The 16,362-nt window shown below is 59.2% G+C and overlaps 1 protein-coding gene across 1 annotated transcript in view; it reads left to right on the forward strand.

Annotated features, from left to right (window-relative positions):
• CACNA1I (calcium voltage-gated channel subunit alpha1 I) overlaps positions 1-16,362 on the forward strand; it is an 83,261-nt gene that overhangs the window by 51,912 nt on the left and 14,987 nt on the right. The window contains exons 9-23 of the mRNA XM_039236135.1: positions 3,412-3,563; positions 4,241-4,426; positions 4,692-4,809; positions 5,531-5,686; positions 6,157-6,250; positions 7,246-7,448; positions 8,386-8,856; positions 9,202-9,302; positions 10,038-10,161; positions 10,451-10,519; positions 11,085-11,269; positions 11,736-11,862; positions 12,783-12,908; positions 15,285-15,374; positions 15,857-16,049. Of these exons, the coding sequence (XP_039092066.1) occupies positions 3,412-3,563; positions 4,241-4,426; positions 4,692-4,809; positions 5,531-5,686; positions 6,157-6,250; positions 7,246-7,448; positions 8,386-8,856; positions 9,202-9,302; positions 10,038-10,161; positions 10,451-10,519; positions 11,085-11,269; positions 11,736-11,862; positions 12,783-12,908; positions 15,285-15,374; positions 15,857-16,049 (2,395 nt within the window). The remainder of the gene's footprint in view (positions 1-3,411; positions 3,564-4,240; positions 4,427-4,691; positions 4,810-5,530; positions 5,687-6,156; positions 6,251-7,245; positions 7,449-8,385; positions 8,857-9,201; positions 9,303-10,037; positions 10,162-10,450; positions 10,520-11,084; positions 11,270-11,735; positions 11,863-12,782; positions 12,909-15,284; positions 15,375-15,856; positions 16,050-16,362) is intronic.

Consider the following 16,362-nt stretch of genomic DNA (forward strand, 5'->3'; position numbering starts at 1 on the left):
AGTGGGGAGCCACAGAAGACTTATAAACAGGGCAGCGACATGTCTGTACTGAACTGGAGCCTCAAGTCAGAGAAGTGGGGCAAGTGATGCTGTCAGGGCCATGGAGACGGGGACAGGCCAGAGGGAGAACACCTCTGATTCATGTTGAGGTCTGATTCTGCCACTGCCTGGCTCTGGCCCTGGGCAGTCACTTCCCTCTGAGCCTCAGTTTCTCCATCTATAAAATGAGGATAATATAGGGTAACGTTTGAGGCTTAGATGAGATAATTCATGGAAGGTGCTTGGCACCGACTGGCATGTGGGAGACACTTGACCCAGTGGCCATTGTCATTACGGGATGGCACTGGTCTCCAGAGATTCCAGTGGACAGCTTAGGGCCCTTATTTACCCCTGCAGAAACGGCCAGCCTGGTGCCTCCAAGCCTGGCACGGGAGCAAAGGAGGTGGCCCTTGCCCTTCTCCCTTCACTTTGGATGTAGTCCCTCCTTACATGTCCTCTCTCTTGCCTTCAGCTCAACGTGGTTTTCTGCCCTTTGTCACCTCCTGTCACTGGGTGGGTCTTTGCCACCTCCGGATGCCTCTCGGCAGCCTCTGCCTGGCAGTCTGTCTGCCTGCCGTCTCTCACTTTCCTGGCTCCGGCACTGACTCCCACAATATCATGATCTTGGTCTTTTATTATGTTTTTATCTGTGTTTTTCTTTCTGTCTCCTGTCTCCACACCCCGCCTTTGCCTCTCAGTCCCCGTATCTTTATTTGTCTGTCTGTCCGTCTCCCTTATGGCTGCCCCTCCACCGCCCCCTCCCCCCATTCCTCTTCACATACCCGTCCACCTTGGTCCCACAACACAGAAAAGCCTGTGTTCATCTGTCTGTCTCCTGCTCGCTGTCTCTCTCCCAGAAAAATGCTTGCGGGAGTGATGGATGGTCCATTAGAGAAAGATTAACAGGTGTGCGCTTGACTAGAGAAACAGCTGCTGCAAGTGTGGGGGAGGCGGGTGAGGGGGTGACCTTTCCGGAGAGTGGTGGCTCTCCAGCACTGGCGGGCGGGGGTGTGTGTGCGGCGCGTGTGGCCCCGAGCTGAGTGATCGCCATTAGGGACTGTCAGCGGCCACATTTTTCATCTCCGCTGATCTCGTTTTGGCGGATAGGGGAAATTGGTGGCTCTGCGTCGCATCTGGGCCCTGGCTCAGCCAGGGACACCAGGGCCCAGCCCCTCCCTAACCAAGGGCCCCCTCCCAGGGTCCCACTTCCCTTTCAAGGACCGTTTTGTGAGTCAAATGTAATTGCAGATGGAAATGGGGCCTTCACCTTTTATCTGGGCTTGAGAGGAGCTGGCAGTTTTATTAGGTTTCCTGGGCACTCTTTCTTTTTCTTTTTCTTTTTCTTTTTTCTCTTCTCCTTTTAACCCAAATGGAATCAAAGTCAGGCCCCGGAGGCGCTCGGTCGCCTGGTAGAGGGGCTGGGCTGGAGCTGGGGGTGCCGATGGATGGCAGCTCGCCCACCTCCCCACTCTTGCTCTGGCCCGTCCCTCTGCCTAGACACCTTCTCTTCTCCTCCCTGTCACTGGGCTCCCACTCCCAGCTTTGAGGGCTCTGCTGAGATGTCACTTCCTCCAGGAAGGTGCCCCTGACTGCAGGATCACTGTTCCCTCAAAACTCCCTCACCTTCCTCTGTTTTTAGCACCTGTGGCTGTTTGTCATTGGCAGCTCGGGTGCGCCCAGCACACAGTGCCCCGCGGACGTGTAGAATACATGCAACAAGGACTGAGCCAAGGAAAGGACCATGAGTTCAGGCAGAGTTTCTGTGTGTGTAACGGACAGCAGTTTGGAGTCTGATTTCGTGGCTTGGCTCCATCCTGGCTCCATCCTGGCTCAGAGCAAGTCAGTTTGCTTCCCCGGGCCTCAGTGTCCTTATCTGTAAAATGGAGACACCAGCCGATTGTTGGAGGTGTCAGTAATTGTGTTCGACGTCAAGTTCAGTGCGAGCGCGTGCTGGGGCCTAAGAAATGGCCCTTCCCTTCTCTGTGATTTGGTGTGAGCTACATGGCTCATTGGTGAGCAGAAACCGGACACTTTCACAGTCCTAGAGAGGGAAGAGAGGGGCTGAACCCTGTATGGCGCTTTGCGGAGAGGTCTGGAATGAATATCATCCTATTCCACCCCCTCGTTTTATGGATGAGAACACGAAGGTTAGGGGGAGTGTCCGTAGAACCCTGTCGCCTAGTCCTGGCCCGCAATGTGGTCTGTTTTGTGTTCCAGGGGTGCTCAGATAGTCTCATTTATCGGGGTGTCACCTGCTGCTAAAAACCAGGAGGGAAACAGCTCCAGGGTCAGAAGGTGCTCGTTTCTTTCTGATCAGCTGGTGACTTTAACCCTTCTCCCCTGTGGGTTCTAGTGTCTTCCCCTGAGAAGTGTGTGAAGCCAGCCCCATCGGCCAGGGTGCCCCGCGTACATTAAAGAGCTGTCTTCCCTTCACAGGGCACAGTGGTCTCCAGCCGCCCACAATCCTGAGAGCCATTGCTGGGGAAAGGGGGAGTGGGGCGGGCTCCGTAGGGAGGTCTGCACAGGCAGAGGTTAATGGGGGGAGCCTTGGAACCAAGCTGTCTTGATTCAGATCCTGGCTCTGCCCCTTACCAGCTCCACAGCCGAAGGCACAGGCCTGGCCTTCTCCGAGCCTGCTTCCTCATCTGCAAAATGGGCTCTTGTGTGGGGTTAAGTGACATGATGCCTGTAAAGTTAAAAAAACAAAAAGGTCCTGCATGTGGTAAGTGCTTCCTAAGTGGAATAAGGTCATGGGCAAATAGGGAGTGTCTGGCATCGACAGGCCTGTTTTGTCTTGTTCTGCAGCAGCCTGAGCTTGTTTCTGTTTTCTTTCTTTCATGTTTATTTACTTTTGAGAGAGAGAGAGAGAGAGAGAGTGCAGATGAGGGGCAGAGAGAGGAGACATAGAATCTGAAGCAGCCTCCATGCTCTGAGCTGTCAGCACAGAGCTCGACACGGGGCTTGAACTCATGCATCACGAGATCATGATCTTAGCCGAAGTTGGATGCTCAACCGACTGAGCCACCCAGGCGCCCCTACCGAGCCTGCTTTCTGATCTGTAAAAGGGGCATCATGATAGATCCCCTCAGTGTGCAGTACCAGCATCGTTTCCGAGGGTGTGGAAGGTCAGTCCTGTGGGGTCCCCCCATCTCAGTGGACTCTTACAACAGCAGAGGTGCAGCAGAGCTGTAAGGCTCCCAAGGCCATGGCGGTCCAGTGAGGACACTGACCTGCCAGTTCACTCAGCCAAGAGGGCGGAGCCAGGCTTCCCCAACTCCCTGGGGGCCTGGAGCCAATGAGCATCTGGAGAGGATTCATGGCTGTGCTCTGGCCTGACCCAGGTCCCCATCCCCTGTCCCCACGGCCCCGCAGCCCGAGGAACTGACCAACATCCTGGAGATCTGTAATGTGGTCTTCACCAGCATGTTCGCCCTGGAGATGCTCCTGAAGCTGGCCGCCTTCGGGCTCTTCGACTACCTACGCAACCCCTACAACATCTTCGACAGCATCATTGTCATCATCAGGTGCTGCCTCTGCTGCCAGTGGGCTGTGGGCCCGGAAGCAGTTGGGGGGGGGGCAGGGAGGGGACGAGGGATCTAGTGCACTGTCCCCAGCTGGCAAACGCATGCCAGGGCACAAAGGAAATCAATTGTGCTGAAACCCAGTTCTTGAATATTTAAATATCTGTCATCCGGTAAAACACATGCTTCTAGATCGATGCAGTAACTAGCACGATCTGGCTGCAGGTCTTGGGCCTACCATCATTCCGAAGAAAGGATGGGTATAAAGAGTATTTGGGTATTAATATGTCCATCAGCTGTTGTAAGATATAAAAACAACAGTGATTTTGACCAGTCAAAAAGCCACAGAGATGGCTCATTCTCTGCGGCTGGTTTTCATTCATGGTCTAAAGAATGGGAAGTCTCACAAAGAGGTCAGTGGCCTTCGTAGACCTCCTGAATTCTAGCCAGAGACTTCTCCTGGGGAGTGTCCATGGACTCAAGGTCAAGAGCCCCGGGTTTAGAGCATGCCCTGGAGCAGCGATGGCCTGCGAAACTTGTGACTTGCAGGATGAATGGATGGATGGATGGATGTTCTCCATCTCTCTGGCCCCCGCCCCCAAACCCCCTTCGCCCTCCTCTCTCTCTGCTCTGCCCTCTGCTGAACCTCCTGTTACTTTCCCCTGCTCACCTCCCCCCAGCATCTGGGAGATCGTGGGGCAGGCGGACGGTGGCCTGTCGGTGCTGCGGACTTTCCGGCTGCTGCGGGTGCTGAAGCTGGTGCGGTTCATGCCCGCGCTGCGGCGCCAGCTCGTGGTGCTCATGAAGACCATGGACAACGTGGCCACCTTCTGCATGCTGCTCATGCTCTTCATCTTCATCTTCAGGTGAGCCCTGCCCACCCCAGGGACCGCTTGTGCAGACCTGCTAGCCGGGGGGTGGGGTGGGCATGGCTGCCGGGGCTTCTGCAGGCATTGCCCTGGACCCCGGTGTGAATCCTGGCACCGTCACTTAATACCCTGAGGCTCTGAGCCAGTGCTTGCCCTCTGAGCTTCAGTGTTGCCTTCTGTAAAATGGAGCCATCTCACCAGTCTGTTCTGAGAGTGCGGTGGGGCGGGCGGCCCCCTTGAGCCACCTCCGTTCCTCCCCCAGCATCCTCGGGATGCACATCTTTGGCTGCAAATTCAGCCTCCGCACAGACACAGGAGACACAGTCCCCGACAGGAAGAACTTTGACTCCCTGCTGTGGGCCATCGTCACAGTGTTCCAGGTGAGCAGCTGCACGCATTCCTGTGTGTCAAGGGAAGGGGTTCCTCCCAGGAAGGACCCTGCTCACCTTGCTTTTCAGAGGTGCCTCTTCGGAGAATCCAGAGGAGGGAGGGGGGCTGCCAGGGAGGCCCCTCAGCTCCGGGCTCCGGCGGGTGCGGGGTCAGGCTGGCACTGCATTGGCTCTGGGAGCTCACTGACCCAGCTGGTGCCCATCTCTGCCCCTCCACTCCCGCTCCAAGACTAGGGTGCACTGGGGTGCTTCTCTGAGACTATTTTCTCACATATAAACCCGCCATGGTTCAATGAGTGTGTGTGGGCCTGGGGGTCAGAGGGAGGAAGGGTGGGCTCATGGAGGGGCCAGGTGGGGGGAGCGAGCAGATATGTGTGGAGAGGAAGGGGCTGTGGGGGCAGTGGGGAAGGAGCGCCCATCAGCTGGGAGTGAGAATCAGGGCAGGGGTGTGGTTCACAGGCAGGCTGGGGGGCAGTGGGCCGAGCAGCGTGTGGGTGAGGGGCAGAAGCTCTGCCAGGGAGACACAGTGCCGGCTGGGGCCCTGTCACGCGAGGCCCCTGGGTGTGCTCGAGCGTGTGTGAGAGGATGCTGTGGTGTCCACGGGCTGCAGGGGTGCCTGTGGCTCCGCCACCGGGTGGATGCTCTCTGCCCTCGGGCTGGGCCGGGGCCTGGGGGTGCCCCAGGGCTGAGTGTGTTCCCCCGTCCCCCACAGATCCTCACCCAGGAGGACTGGAACGTCGTCCTCTACAACGGCATGGCTTCCACCTCCCCCTGGGCCTCTCTCTACTTTGTCGCCCTCATGACCTTTGGCAACTACGTGCTCTTCAACCTCCTGGTGGCCATCCTGGTGGAGGGCTTCCAGGCGGAGGTGAGTGCAGCCCTGGCAGAGGAAGTGGGGTGGGGGTGCTGGACCAGGCTGGATGGGGTAGGGGCTTGAATGGGGGAGGGGCTGCAAGTCAGACACCTAGCAGGGAACACGGTCCGAAGGAGGGGGGTTGCCAATTAGGTGGTGAGCTTCCTGTCACAGGAAGCGTGCAAGTGGAGGCTGCAAAGGGACCCTTGCCTCTCCCTGGAGGTGTTGGCTGAGGTCTCCCCATCCCTGAAATTCTAAAGCCCCCGAGATCTGGATCCTGCCTCCTCCATTCTCTGAGGTTTCAGGGTTACTTGCAGTCCAGCAGGTGTGGGTTTATGGCCTCGGTCCTTGTTAGCTTCTCACTTTCCTTTTCTGAGGCTCTGTTTCCCCATCTGTAAAATGGGCATGAAACACCCCTTGAAAAATTCAGGAGGGAGGGAAGGGCTGAGCCACTGTGCAGTCCAACACGAGGGATGGTCTCCCAGGGTGACGCCAATCGCTCCTACTCGGACGAGGACCAGAGCTCATCCAACATGGAGGAGTTCGACAAGCTTCCGGAGGGCCTGGATAGTGGCGGAGGTAAACAGGTCTCCACTGCCACCTGGGGGGCCAGGACCCTTCCCCAGAGATCCGGGGGGGCTCAGGGTACAGCAGCAGGTTTCTCCTTAAGCCCAGGCTCCACGACTGCTGATTCTCTGGTTTGCATACATTCATAATGGAAAGAAACAGGCAAATCCCCCAAAAGAAGTCAGTGACATTCATAGCTCTCCTGAATTCTAGCCACAGAGGTAGGTGCACTTCACCCTCACCCCTCCGTGGTGTGGCCTGTTGGGAAGAGAGAGCCTCGGCCATCAGGACACCTTGGTTCTGGTTCTCTTTGACACCACTGGGCAGCTTGGAATAACCGTCCCCATCCCATGGCCAGTGTCCTTCTTGATAACTGGGCTGGACCGTGTTTGCCTTGCTTCCTAAAGTGGGCCCAGGAGTGAGGTTTCCATGATGGGTGAACACAGGCTGGCCCCGAATACAGGAGCAGGGGATCCACTCATCCAAACAGAAAGCTGGCATGATGAATGCTGAGTAGCGTGTAGAAATGTTGAATCACTGGGGCGCCTGGGCGGCTCAGTCGGTTGAGTGTCCGACTTCGGCTCAGGTCATGATCTCACGGTTCGTGAGTTCGAGCCCCGCGTTGGGCTCTGTGCTGACAGCCCAGAGCCTGGAGGTGCTTCAGATTCTGTGTCTCCCTTTCTCTCTGTCCCTCCCTCACTCGTGTTCTGTCTCGCAAAAATGAATAAACATTTAAAAAATGAAAAAAAATGTTGAATCACTACCAAGTATATCTGGAACTAATATTACACTGTATGTTAACTATAGTAAATTAAAATTTAAAACGTAATAATAAAAAAGAAAGCTGAAGGCTCTGCAGGGAGGGTGAAAGAGAGAGGCGCATGGGGTCCAACGGGGAAGGTGGTGGAGGTCTCCCCGGAAAAACTCTGTTCCCATCCACGTGTTCTCATGAATTCTTTTGCTCTTGTTCTGTTTGCCCTTCTTTCTGTCTCCATCTCACCCTCCAGATCCCAAGATCTGCCCAATCCCCATGACCCCCAATGGGCACCTGGACCCCAACCTCCCACTGGGTGGACATCTGGGCCCTGTGGGGGCTGCAGCACCCGCCCCCCGCCTCTCACTGCAGCCGGACCCCGTCCTGGTGGCCCTGGGCTCCCGCAAGAGCAGTGTCATGTCACTGGGGAGGGTGAGCTATGACCAGCGCTCCCTGGTGAGTCCCTGAGGGGTGCTCTGGGTGGGTGTTCCCTGCTGGGGTGTATGGTGGGGGGCCTGGGGGAGAAGTGCCTGTCAGTCCAGCCTTAGGCTGGTGCCCAGGTTTAGGGGACCAGACTCCAGCTAGAACCAGGCAGGGACCATGTCTGTTGCATTCCTATGTGCCCAGTGCCAGAGTAGGGCCTGGCGACAATGAAAGAAAGAAAGGAAAGAAAGGGAAGGAAGGAAGGAAGGAAGGAAGGAAGGAAGGAAGGAAGGAAGGAAGGAAGAAAAGAAAGAAAGAAGAAAGAAAGAAAGAAAGAAAGAAAGAAAGAAAGAAAGAAAAAGGAAGAAAGAAAGAAAAAGAAAGAAGAAAGAAAAAGAAAGAGGAAGGGAGGGAAGGAGGGGGAAAGAAAGAAAGAAAGAAGGAAAGAAAGGAAGAAAGGAAGAAAGGAAGAAAGGAAGAAAGGAAGAAAGAAAGAAAGAAAGAAAGAAAGAAAGAAAGAAAGAAAGAAAGAAAGAAAAGTGCCAGTAGGTTTGGTGTGGAGAATTGGGTTTTTATCTTGACTGTACTGCATAGGGTAAAGAGCCGGGGCTTTGGAGTCAGACATACCAGAATTCAAATCTAGCCTGTACCACTTTCAACTGTGTGACCATGAGCAAGTTATAGCCCTCTCTGAACCTGTTTCTTTACCTGTAAAAGGGGAAGACTCCTCTAACCTGCTGTAGCTTCCTCAAGGGAAGAGGTGGCAGGAGGGGATGTAACCACACCCTAAGGACGCCCACACGTGCACGGATGTGGATGGAGTGAGAGCGGGGCAGGGAGAGGACCCTGGGGTCTAGTCTGTTCTGTCACCCACCAGCCAGGCCTCAGCGGGTTTGCAGGCTGACTTCAGCCCCTACAGTGGGGCGTGTGTGTGGTGGGTGCGCCGACCCAAGCCCCGGCTTCCTTCCAGTCCAGCTCCCGGAGCTCCTACTACGGGCCGTGGGGCCGCAGCGGGGCCTGGGCCAGCCGCCGCTCCAGCTGGAACAGCCTCAAGCACAAGCCGCTGTCGGCCGAGCACGAGTCCCTGCTCTCGGCCGAGCGCGGGGGCGGCCCCCGGGCCTGCGAGGGCTCCCGGGACGACGGCCCGCCGCGGGCGGCGCCGCTGCACGCTCCGCACGCCCACCACGTGCACCACGGTCCCCACCCGGCGCACCGGCACCGCCACCACCGCCGGACGCTGTCCCTCGACACCAGAGACTCGATGGACCTGGCCGAGCTGGTGCCCGCCGTGGGCGCGCACCCCCGGGCGACGTGGAGGGCGGTGGGCCCGGCCCCCGGGCACGAGGACTGCAATGGCAGGATGCCCAGCATCGCCAAGGACGTCTTTACCAAAATGGACGACCGCCGGGATCGCGGGGAGGACGAGGAAGAGATCGACTACGTGAGCGGGCGAGGGGCCTAGGGGCGGGGCCTGGTGCCCGGGGGCGGGGCCTAGTGCCCAGGGGTGGGGCCTGGTGTCCGGGGGGCGGGGCTGGAGTGGGACGGAACTTAAGGAGAGCGAGCAGGGGGCGGGGCCGGAACTGCCCCCGCCCCCCAGCGACCCCGCCCCTGCCCGGCTGGTGGAGGAGACCTCCTTGCCTAACCTGGGGCAGGCGAGGGTTCTGGTCTCTCTGGGAGGGCTCGCAGGTCAGCCGGTGGGCCCAGGTTGGTATGTGGCTGGGGTGGGCAGAGGTGGCGCAGCTCTGTGCCTCGCCGACCCGTATGCACCCCATCTTCGCCTTGCCAGACCCTGTGCTTCCGCGTCCGCAAGATGATCGACGTCTACAAGCCTGACTGGTGCGAGGTCCGTGAGGACTGGTCTGTCTACCTCTTCTCCCCTGAGAACAGGTGGGCGAGGCCAGGCTTGGTGTGAGGTTAGAGTAGGGGGTTGGCATGTCTGGGAGGGAGAGACGCCTGCCAAGCCAGGCAAGGCTACTGGTGCGGGAATTCCCTACTCCTGAGGACCTTCCCAGCCCAGTGGTGGAGGGTCTGCAGGGCTGGGGGAGGGTCTACGTGTTCATGCAGGGGTGGGGGCTGGGGGCTTCCTGGACATCCCTAGTCTAGGCCATTCCTGTGCTGGTACCAGGTCTGACAAACCCTCAAGTAGCCTGGGGTGCCCACACTCTGGAGGGGGCGCCAGTAGGCCTCCTGGAGGAGGAGGCCTTTGTGCTGGGTTTTGGAGGCTACATAGGTAGCATTTCTCGAGGTGTAGCAGGGGTTGTGGAGAGGTGGAGACTGGTCTAGGCGGAGGGAGCAGTCTGCGGGAAGGCCTGAGGGGCGGAAGCTGAGGGTATCAGGCAATGTGTGTCCAAATGGCTGGAGGTCCAGGCTCAGAGCTTTGGCGCAGTGTTGGAAGGCCTTGAGTGCCAGGGCAAAAGGGATGCCCTTTATCCTGTGGTGCCGTGTGCTCGGGGGAGGCAGCTCCGAGGGGGCACCTGAGCAGATACGAAGTTACCACCTGTCGTGTGGCCCCAGAAGAGACATGTCAGCCCCTCTAGGCCACCCTAGTCCCCACCTGCGTCTGGGCCTTCTGGGCCAAGGGGCAAACTGACACTCCTGCGGCACCCTGCCCACCCTGGTCAGGTTCCGAGTCCTGTGTCAGACCATCATCGCCCACAAGCTCTTCGACTATGTTGTCCTGGCCTTCATCTTTCTCAACTGCATCACCATCGCCCTGGAGAGGCCCCAGATCGAGGCCGGCAGCACCGTGAGTGGCCGCAGCCTTCGGGCAGCGAGGGACAAAGTGGAGGGCAGACCACCAGCGCCTGCTGTGGGACACAGTGCGGGGCCCAAGGGGCTAGGAGAGCTCAGCCAGGCCCCACAGCAGGTGCCGCGGAGGGAGGTGTGGTGGGAGAGTGCCGCTGGAGAGGGGGCCGCCTCCTGAGACAGAAGTAGCAGCAGCAGGGTGCCCCGTGGCTGACAGCCTGGCAAGAGGGCGTCCAGGTGGCTGGGCAGTTCTGGGAGCCCCTGGGCCCACGATACCTCCCTTCTTTCAGGAACGTATCTTCCTCACTGTGTCGAACTACATTTTCACAGCCATCTTCGTGGGCGAGATGACACTGAAGGTAGCTCCCAGCTTCACCTGGGACCCTCTCCCACCCCCAGCTTGGGGGAGGGGCCTGGCTCTGGGCAAGCCCCTCCAAAAACTTGTCACTCACCTGCCCCTCAGCCATAGTCCACAGAGGGCCTCGGAAGCCTCCCCCCCTTCCCCTCCTGCTAGGTGCCAGCTCCCAGGTTGGGCTCCAGGGACCCAGAGGGGGTCACTTTCCAGGAGCTCACATCCTGCCGGAAAGGTGAACACAGGGAAACATTTGCAGTGTAATGGAGGTACTTGCTGGAGGGGTGAGGTACAGGGGAAGGATCCCTTTCCGGATGCTTCCCAGAGCGCTTGGCTTTGAATTCTGTTTGCCGAATATGCGGGGAGTAGGGAATGGGGTGGTCCGGCAGGCATGTATTTCAGGGAGACAGTGGGGTACCTGACCGCTGCCAGAGAACCCGCCCAGCCCTCTGCCTGACTGCCACCCGCTCCAGCCCCACCTGATTTCGCCCCGCCCCCTCACGGAGGCTGGCTGCACCGCTCCGCCCCCAATCACGAAGTCGGGCTGACTCCGCCCGTCGTCCCCCCCCCAGGTTGTCTCGCTGGGCCTGTACTTTGGCGAGCAGGCGTACTTGCGTAGTAGCTGGAACGTGCTGGATGGCTTTCTCGTCTTCGTGTCGATCATTGACATAGTGGTGTCTGTGGCCTCAGCCGGGGGAGCCAAGATCCTAGGGGTCCTTCGAGTCCTGCGGCTCCTGCGCACCCTGCGGCCCCTGCGGTGAGGACTCTGTGCCCCCCGATGGGGGAATCCCTGCTCGTTCTAGTGAAGTTCCCGGGGTCTAAGTGGACCTCTCACGCTGGCTGGCTGTCCTTACTCACTCATTCCTTCGAAAGCACATGCCAGATTAGCAGGGACAGGGACCAGGCTGTTGATGCTGCCCCTGGGGGTGGAGTCGGCAGACCCTAGCGGGAGAGGGGTGCTAGAAAGACAGGGCTGAAAGTGGCCTTCACCACCGCTACCCACTTTCCGTGTGTCCCTGGGTGGCTTGCTGCCATTTCTGGCCCTCAGTCTCCAGATGAATGACGTGGCGTGGACCCCAGGGGGATGTTAGGTTAGGGCATAGTGCCCTGCTGTGCATATAGATCCCGGGTCCGAGGTTCTCTGCCTTGGGGACTCTGGGCAGAGTGGGTGCTGTTCCCAGAGTGGCTGCAGGCTCATGTCGCCTCTGCCCCTTCTGCTCTAGTGTCATCAGCCGAGCGCCTGGTCTGAAGCTGGTGGTGGAGACCCTCATCTCGTCCCTCAAGCCCATTGGCAACATCGTCCTCATCTGCTGTGCCTTCTTCATCATCTTTGGCATCCTGGGGGTGCAGGTGAGGGGTGCTCAGTCCGGGCAGGCACTGGGGTGAGCTCCATGGTCGGGGACGAGGCTCCATATTTCCTGCTCAACTCGCCCGACCTCGCGTTGACCAACCTGGGGGCTCAGGTAGCCCTGGCTGAGTGCCCACATCCCTGCCAGTGGTGAGCTCCCAGTCCAGGGAGGGGGGCAGACACAGACCTCAATATCTGAGTGCAGAGGAGCCTGGGTAAATGGTACCACAGGAGTCTAAGCTACCCAGAGACACAGGGCTGCTGAGGGCCAGAGGAAAAGCACCCAGAAAGCAGTGGCCTCGGTGCTGGGCCTTGAGGAAGTGATGCCGCAGGTCATGGTCGGCAGAAGGTGTTTCGGGAGAGGGTGGGGACGTGTGTGGTGCTGCCAAGGGGCTCTGGGCACGGGTGTCCTTCGGGGCCGCTAAGAGGTCTGTAATAGCTGCCTGGGCAGGAGGGGTATGGTGTGGCCTCCATGTGGACAGTGACGCTGCCCCCTCCAGGCAGAGTGCCTGGGTCCCTAGAGAGGGCTCCCTTTCTCCCTCTCACCCTTGGGGAAAGACAGCTTTCTCCTGTTGAGTCCCTGCCCACATCCCCAGGACTGAGGGGAGGTCTGAGGAAGAGCCCAGAAATCAGACAGACCACAGGCATGAACCTTGGCTCAGCTACTTTCTAAACCTCCTATGGCTTTGGCGAAATTACCTAACACCACTGGGCCGCGGTCTGCTCATCTGGGAGATGGGCTGAGAATAGCCTTACCTCATGTGGGGGGACTCTGTGAGACGGTGCAGTCGAGTGCTTGGTCCAGGTTATGCACAGAGGGAGTGACCACGCGGGGCGGGTCCCTCTTCTGATGTGCACCGCCTTCACCCCCACCCCTTCTACAGACGTGTCACTAACTGTGCGTTCCTTCCCCACCCCCCAGCTCTTCAAGGGCAAGTTCTACCACTGTCTGGGCGTGGACACCCGCAACATCACCAACCGCTCTGACTGCATGGCTGCCAACTACCGCTGGGTCCACCACAAGTACAACTTTGACAATCTGGGCCAGGTGAGGGCCACCCACATACCCCCTGACCTGACCCATCCCCCAGTGGGTTGGGGGTGCCAGCTCTTCAGTGCCCACAGCCTGGGATCACAGATCAAGGTCCTGATTTGCTAGGACTGATTCCTGTGACTTCTTTCTGGGCCTCGGTTTTCTCTTCTGCAAAATGGGTAGAGGTGGCACTCACCTCACAGGTAGCATGAGGCTTTGAGATCCTGAGTGCAGAATGTCCCAGGAGTACCTGGCGCTTAGTAGGTGCTTCAGTGAACATTGGTTCCTGGCCCCCAGCCCCCACCCAGGGGACCCAGACAATAGTTTTAGAGACAGCCAGATCTGGATATAAATCTTGGCTCTGTGCCACTTATTGTGGGTGTGGGCTCTCTGAGCTTCAGTTTCCTCATCTGTAAAATGGGAATGTGACAGTCTACCAGGCAGGCAGTGGTGACAAAGTGTAGCAAAGCCCTGGCCCGGGGGGTGGTGGTGGTGGTTTCCATTTCCAGCACCCATCTGCTTGGCTCTCCATCTCAGTGGGTGGGCAGGCCCCCTGACCAATTCCTGCCTTGCCCTTGGTCTCCTCTCCTGGGGGCCTGCCAGGCTTGACCCACTGAATAGTGCCCCAGATGAGAGCCCCCGCCTGGCTGCCTCCAAAGAGCCTCATGCTCACCCTCCCTCCACGATTACTGTTTGTTCAGGGCCCACCAAGGCGGCTAGGAGCTAGGGGTGATCAGATGGGGTGCGCCTTCCCCAGGTCACCCCAGGGAGGGAGCAGGGTCCAGGTGCATGTGACCCAGGGAACTCTCTGCTGGAGGCCTTTGAAACTCTCCTCTCACGTGAAGAGGGATCCCACTCCTCCTGCCCCCGGGGAGGGGCCGTGGGGCCGCTGAGGAGCAGTGAGTGGGCAGGGAAAGAGAGTCAGGAACTGGGACACGGGAGCTCCCCCATCCCCTCCAGATTTCCCAGAAGCCATGCCTTTCAGGTTTGGAACTCAATGGTTGACAAAACAGAAGTTTTAAACAAGATGTCCCAGGAAGCCAAGGGAAAGCCTGGGGGGGCATTTGATGAGGTTGTTCTTGACTCCCTGACCTCAGTGCCAGGCCCGGGGTCCTGCTCCCATGGAACATCCCTAGTCCTTTCCCCCTCTGGGCATGCTTGATGCCAGGCTGAAGCTCCTGGACCCGGAAGTAAGGTGTTCTCAGTGTGCAGAGCCATCGGGGGAGTTACCGCATGACCCAGAGCCTTCCTTGCTGGCCCGTCACCAGCTGTGTGCCCTCAGGCAGCTTCCAGCATCTTGGGTCAGGGTCCTCATCTATGATTGGGGAAGTGATAGCCAGCATGTGATTCTCAGTCCAGGCTCTGCACTTCAAGCCCCTGTGATCCAAGAGCTCACAGGGACATTTGCCCCTTGGCATGTAAGGGCTCCATGCCTCTCTCGGGCAAAGAGGGCTCCCTGTGTCTCCCTTGCTCTGACTTCTTCCTGGGCCTGAGCCCTTTCCAGGCAGTCCTCAGCACCATTCCCACCTGGAAGGGAAGCTGATGAGTCTGTGCCCTAGATGGATGGGAAGGGGCCAGTGCAGGGCGGGAGACCCACTTCCCAGCCCGAGGCCTGGGCTGCAACAAATGAATAAGTGTTCTGGAAGCACGGGGGCGGGGTGGAGGGGCTTCTAGAGCAGGAGGTATGACCTCTGGGCAAGCCCCGGTGGTCTGGTGTCAGCGCACTGGGGCTTTGCAAGAATGGCACTGGGTCCATCCAGCTCAGAAAACCTTTATGGAGCCCCTATGGCGTGTGAGGCTCTGTGCTGTTGCTCTGGGACCAGCCCGCAGTCCTGTGGAGGGGACACGAGCCTGCTTTGGCCTGCCATCTGTGTAGGAGCCTTGGCTGGCATCTCCTGGGCATCACTTCCATGTAAAGTTTCACACGAGGGAGGGCAATCATTGCCATTTATAGACAAGGAAGCTGGGGCCCAGAGAAGTTGAGGAACTTGCCCCAAGTCCCCCAGCCAGTGAGTGGCAGAGCTTGGGCTATGCCCAGGCCTCCCGTTTTCCAAGCTTGGGGGATGGTGGTGGGGCCTCTCACGTTTGTGAGGAACCTCGACTCTCCCAGCGGACCTGGCAGGCAGGCACTTAAGTATTAGTGACAGTCCGTGGGTGAAGGGAAAGAGCGCATGAAATTTCTTGAATTAATTTCAGAGCTGAACCCAGGACTCCTCGTCTAGCCCTCATTCACCTGCAGCAGTGCCTGCTGGGTATATAGCAGGCACACAGTAGGTCCTCAAGAAGAGTTTCTTGTCCTCAGGGAAGGCCTCTTTGTCGGGGAAGGATGGGACAGGATGCCAGCGTTGCCTGCACCCACTTCCCGTGCCCTCCCCTCCCTGTGTCTTCCAGGCCTTGATGTCCCTCTTTGTCCTGGCCTCCAAGGATGGCTGGGTGAACATCATGTACAACGGACTGGACGCTGTTGCTGTGGACCAGCAGGTGCGGGTGGGCTGGGGCCAGGCCAGGGGCAGCGGGGGAGGGGCACGGTGTCTCCGCGGCCCAGCTGTCTGAAACTGGCGTCGGCAGGACCCACAGCCCCGGTGTCTCCTGCCGCCCGCCGGGGCCCACCCCTCACCATCCTTGTCCGGATCTTCCACCGTCGGCCTGTTCTTGGGCAGCGGAAGTCGTTGCTCCATTTGCTTTGGCAAACCCCCCTGCTGGGCAGGGATAGCGCTCCAAGCCGGCTTCTGCGGAGGGGGAGGGGCGGAGGGGCGGATCCTTGTGGGGGGGCGGGAGGAGGAGGGGGCAGCTGGACGGCAAGGCAGGCCCGAGGCGAGAGGGTGCTGTGTGGGGAGCCCGGGCAAGGGCCGGACCAGCGGACGGGTGTCCGGGAGGGACTTAGAGCCAGGGCCCGCCTGTGGGAGCTTCCTGCCCCCCCCCGCCGCCCCGTGGCCGGCCTCAGCCCCGTCTGCCCCCCGCAGCCGGTGCCCAACCACAACCCCTGGATGCTGCTCTACTTCATCTCCTTCCTGCTCATCGTCAGCTTCTTCGTGCTCAACATGTTCGTGGGCGTCGTGGTGGAGAACTTCCACAAGTGCCGGCAGCACCAGGAGGCCGAGGAGGCTCGGCGGCGCGAGGAGAAGCGGCTGCGGCGCCTGGAGAAGAAGCGCCGGAGTGAGTGGGTGACCGCAGGGGGTGGGCCGCCCCCCCCCCAGGCCTCCTCTGCCTGTGCCCGTGGCCCTCCTGGTGCGGTGGCCGAGGCCTAGGTCTCGCCAAAGCCCCTGGGCCTTGGGAGCAGGGAGGGAACAGAGGGTGGGCTCGGTGCCCCTGGCCCTGCCCCTTCTCTCAGCATCTGCCTGCCCAGGGGACCCCATCCCCTGTTGGTGTCCACCCGGAGTCCATTGGCGACTCCCCAGTGGGTCAGCCCAGCAGAGGGCAAGGGCCTGGTTGCCTAGCCCTGGGCTGTGGGACCCCTGCAGCAGCAGCA

The sequence above is a fragment of the Hyaena hyaena genome, unplaced genomic scaffold (assembly GCF_003009895.1).
Source record: "Hyaena hyaena isolate Hyena2069 unplaced genomic scaffold, ASM300989v1 scaffold_4, whole genome shotgun sequence".
NCBI lineage: Eukaryota > Metazoa > Chordata > Mammalia > Carnivora > Hyaenidae > Hyaena > Hyaena hyaena.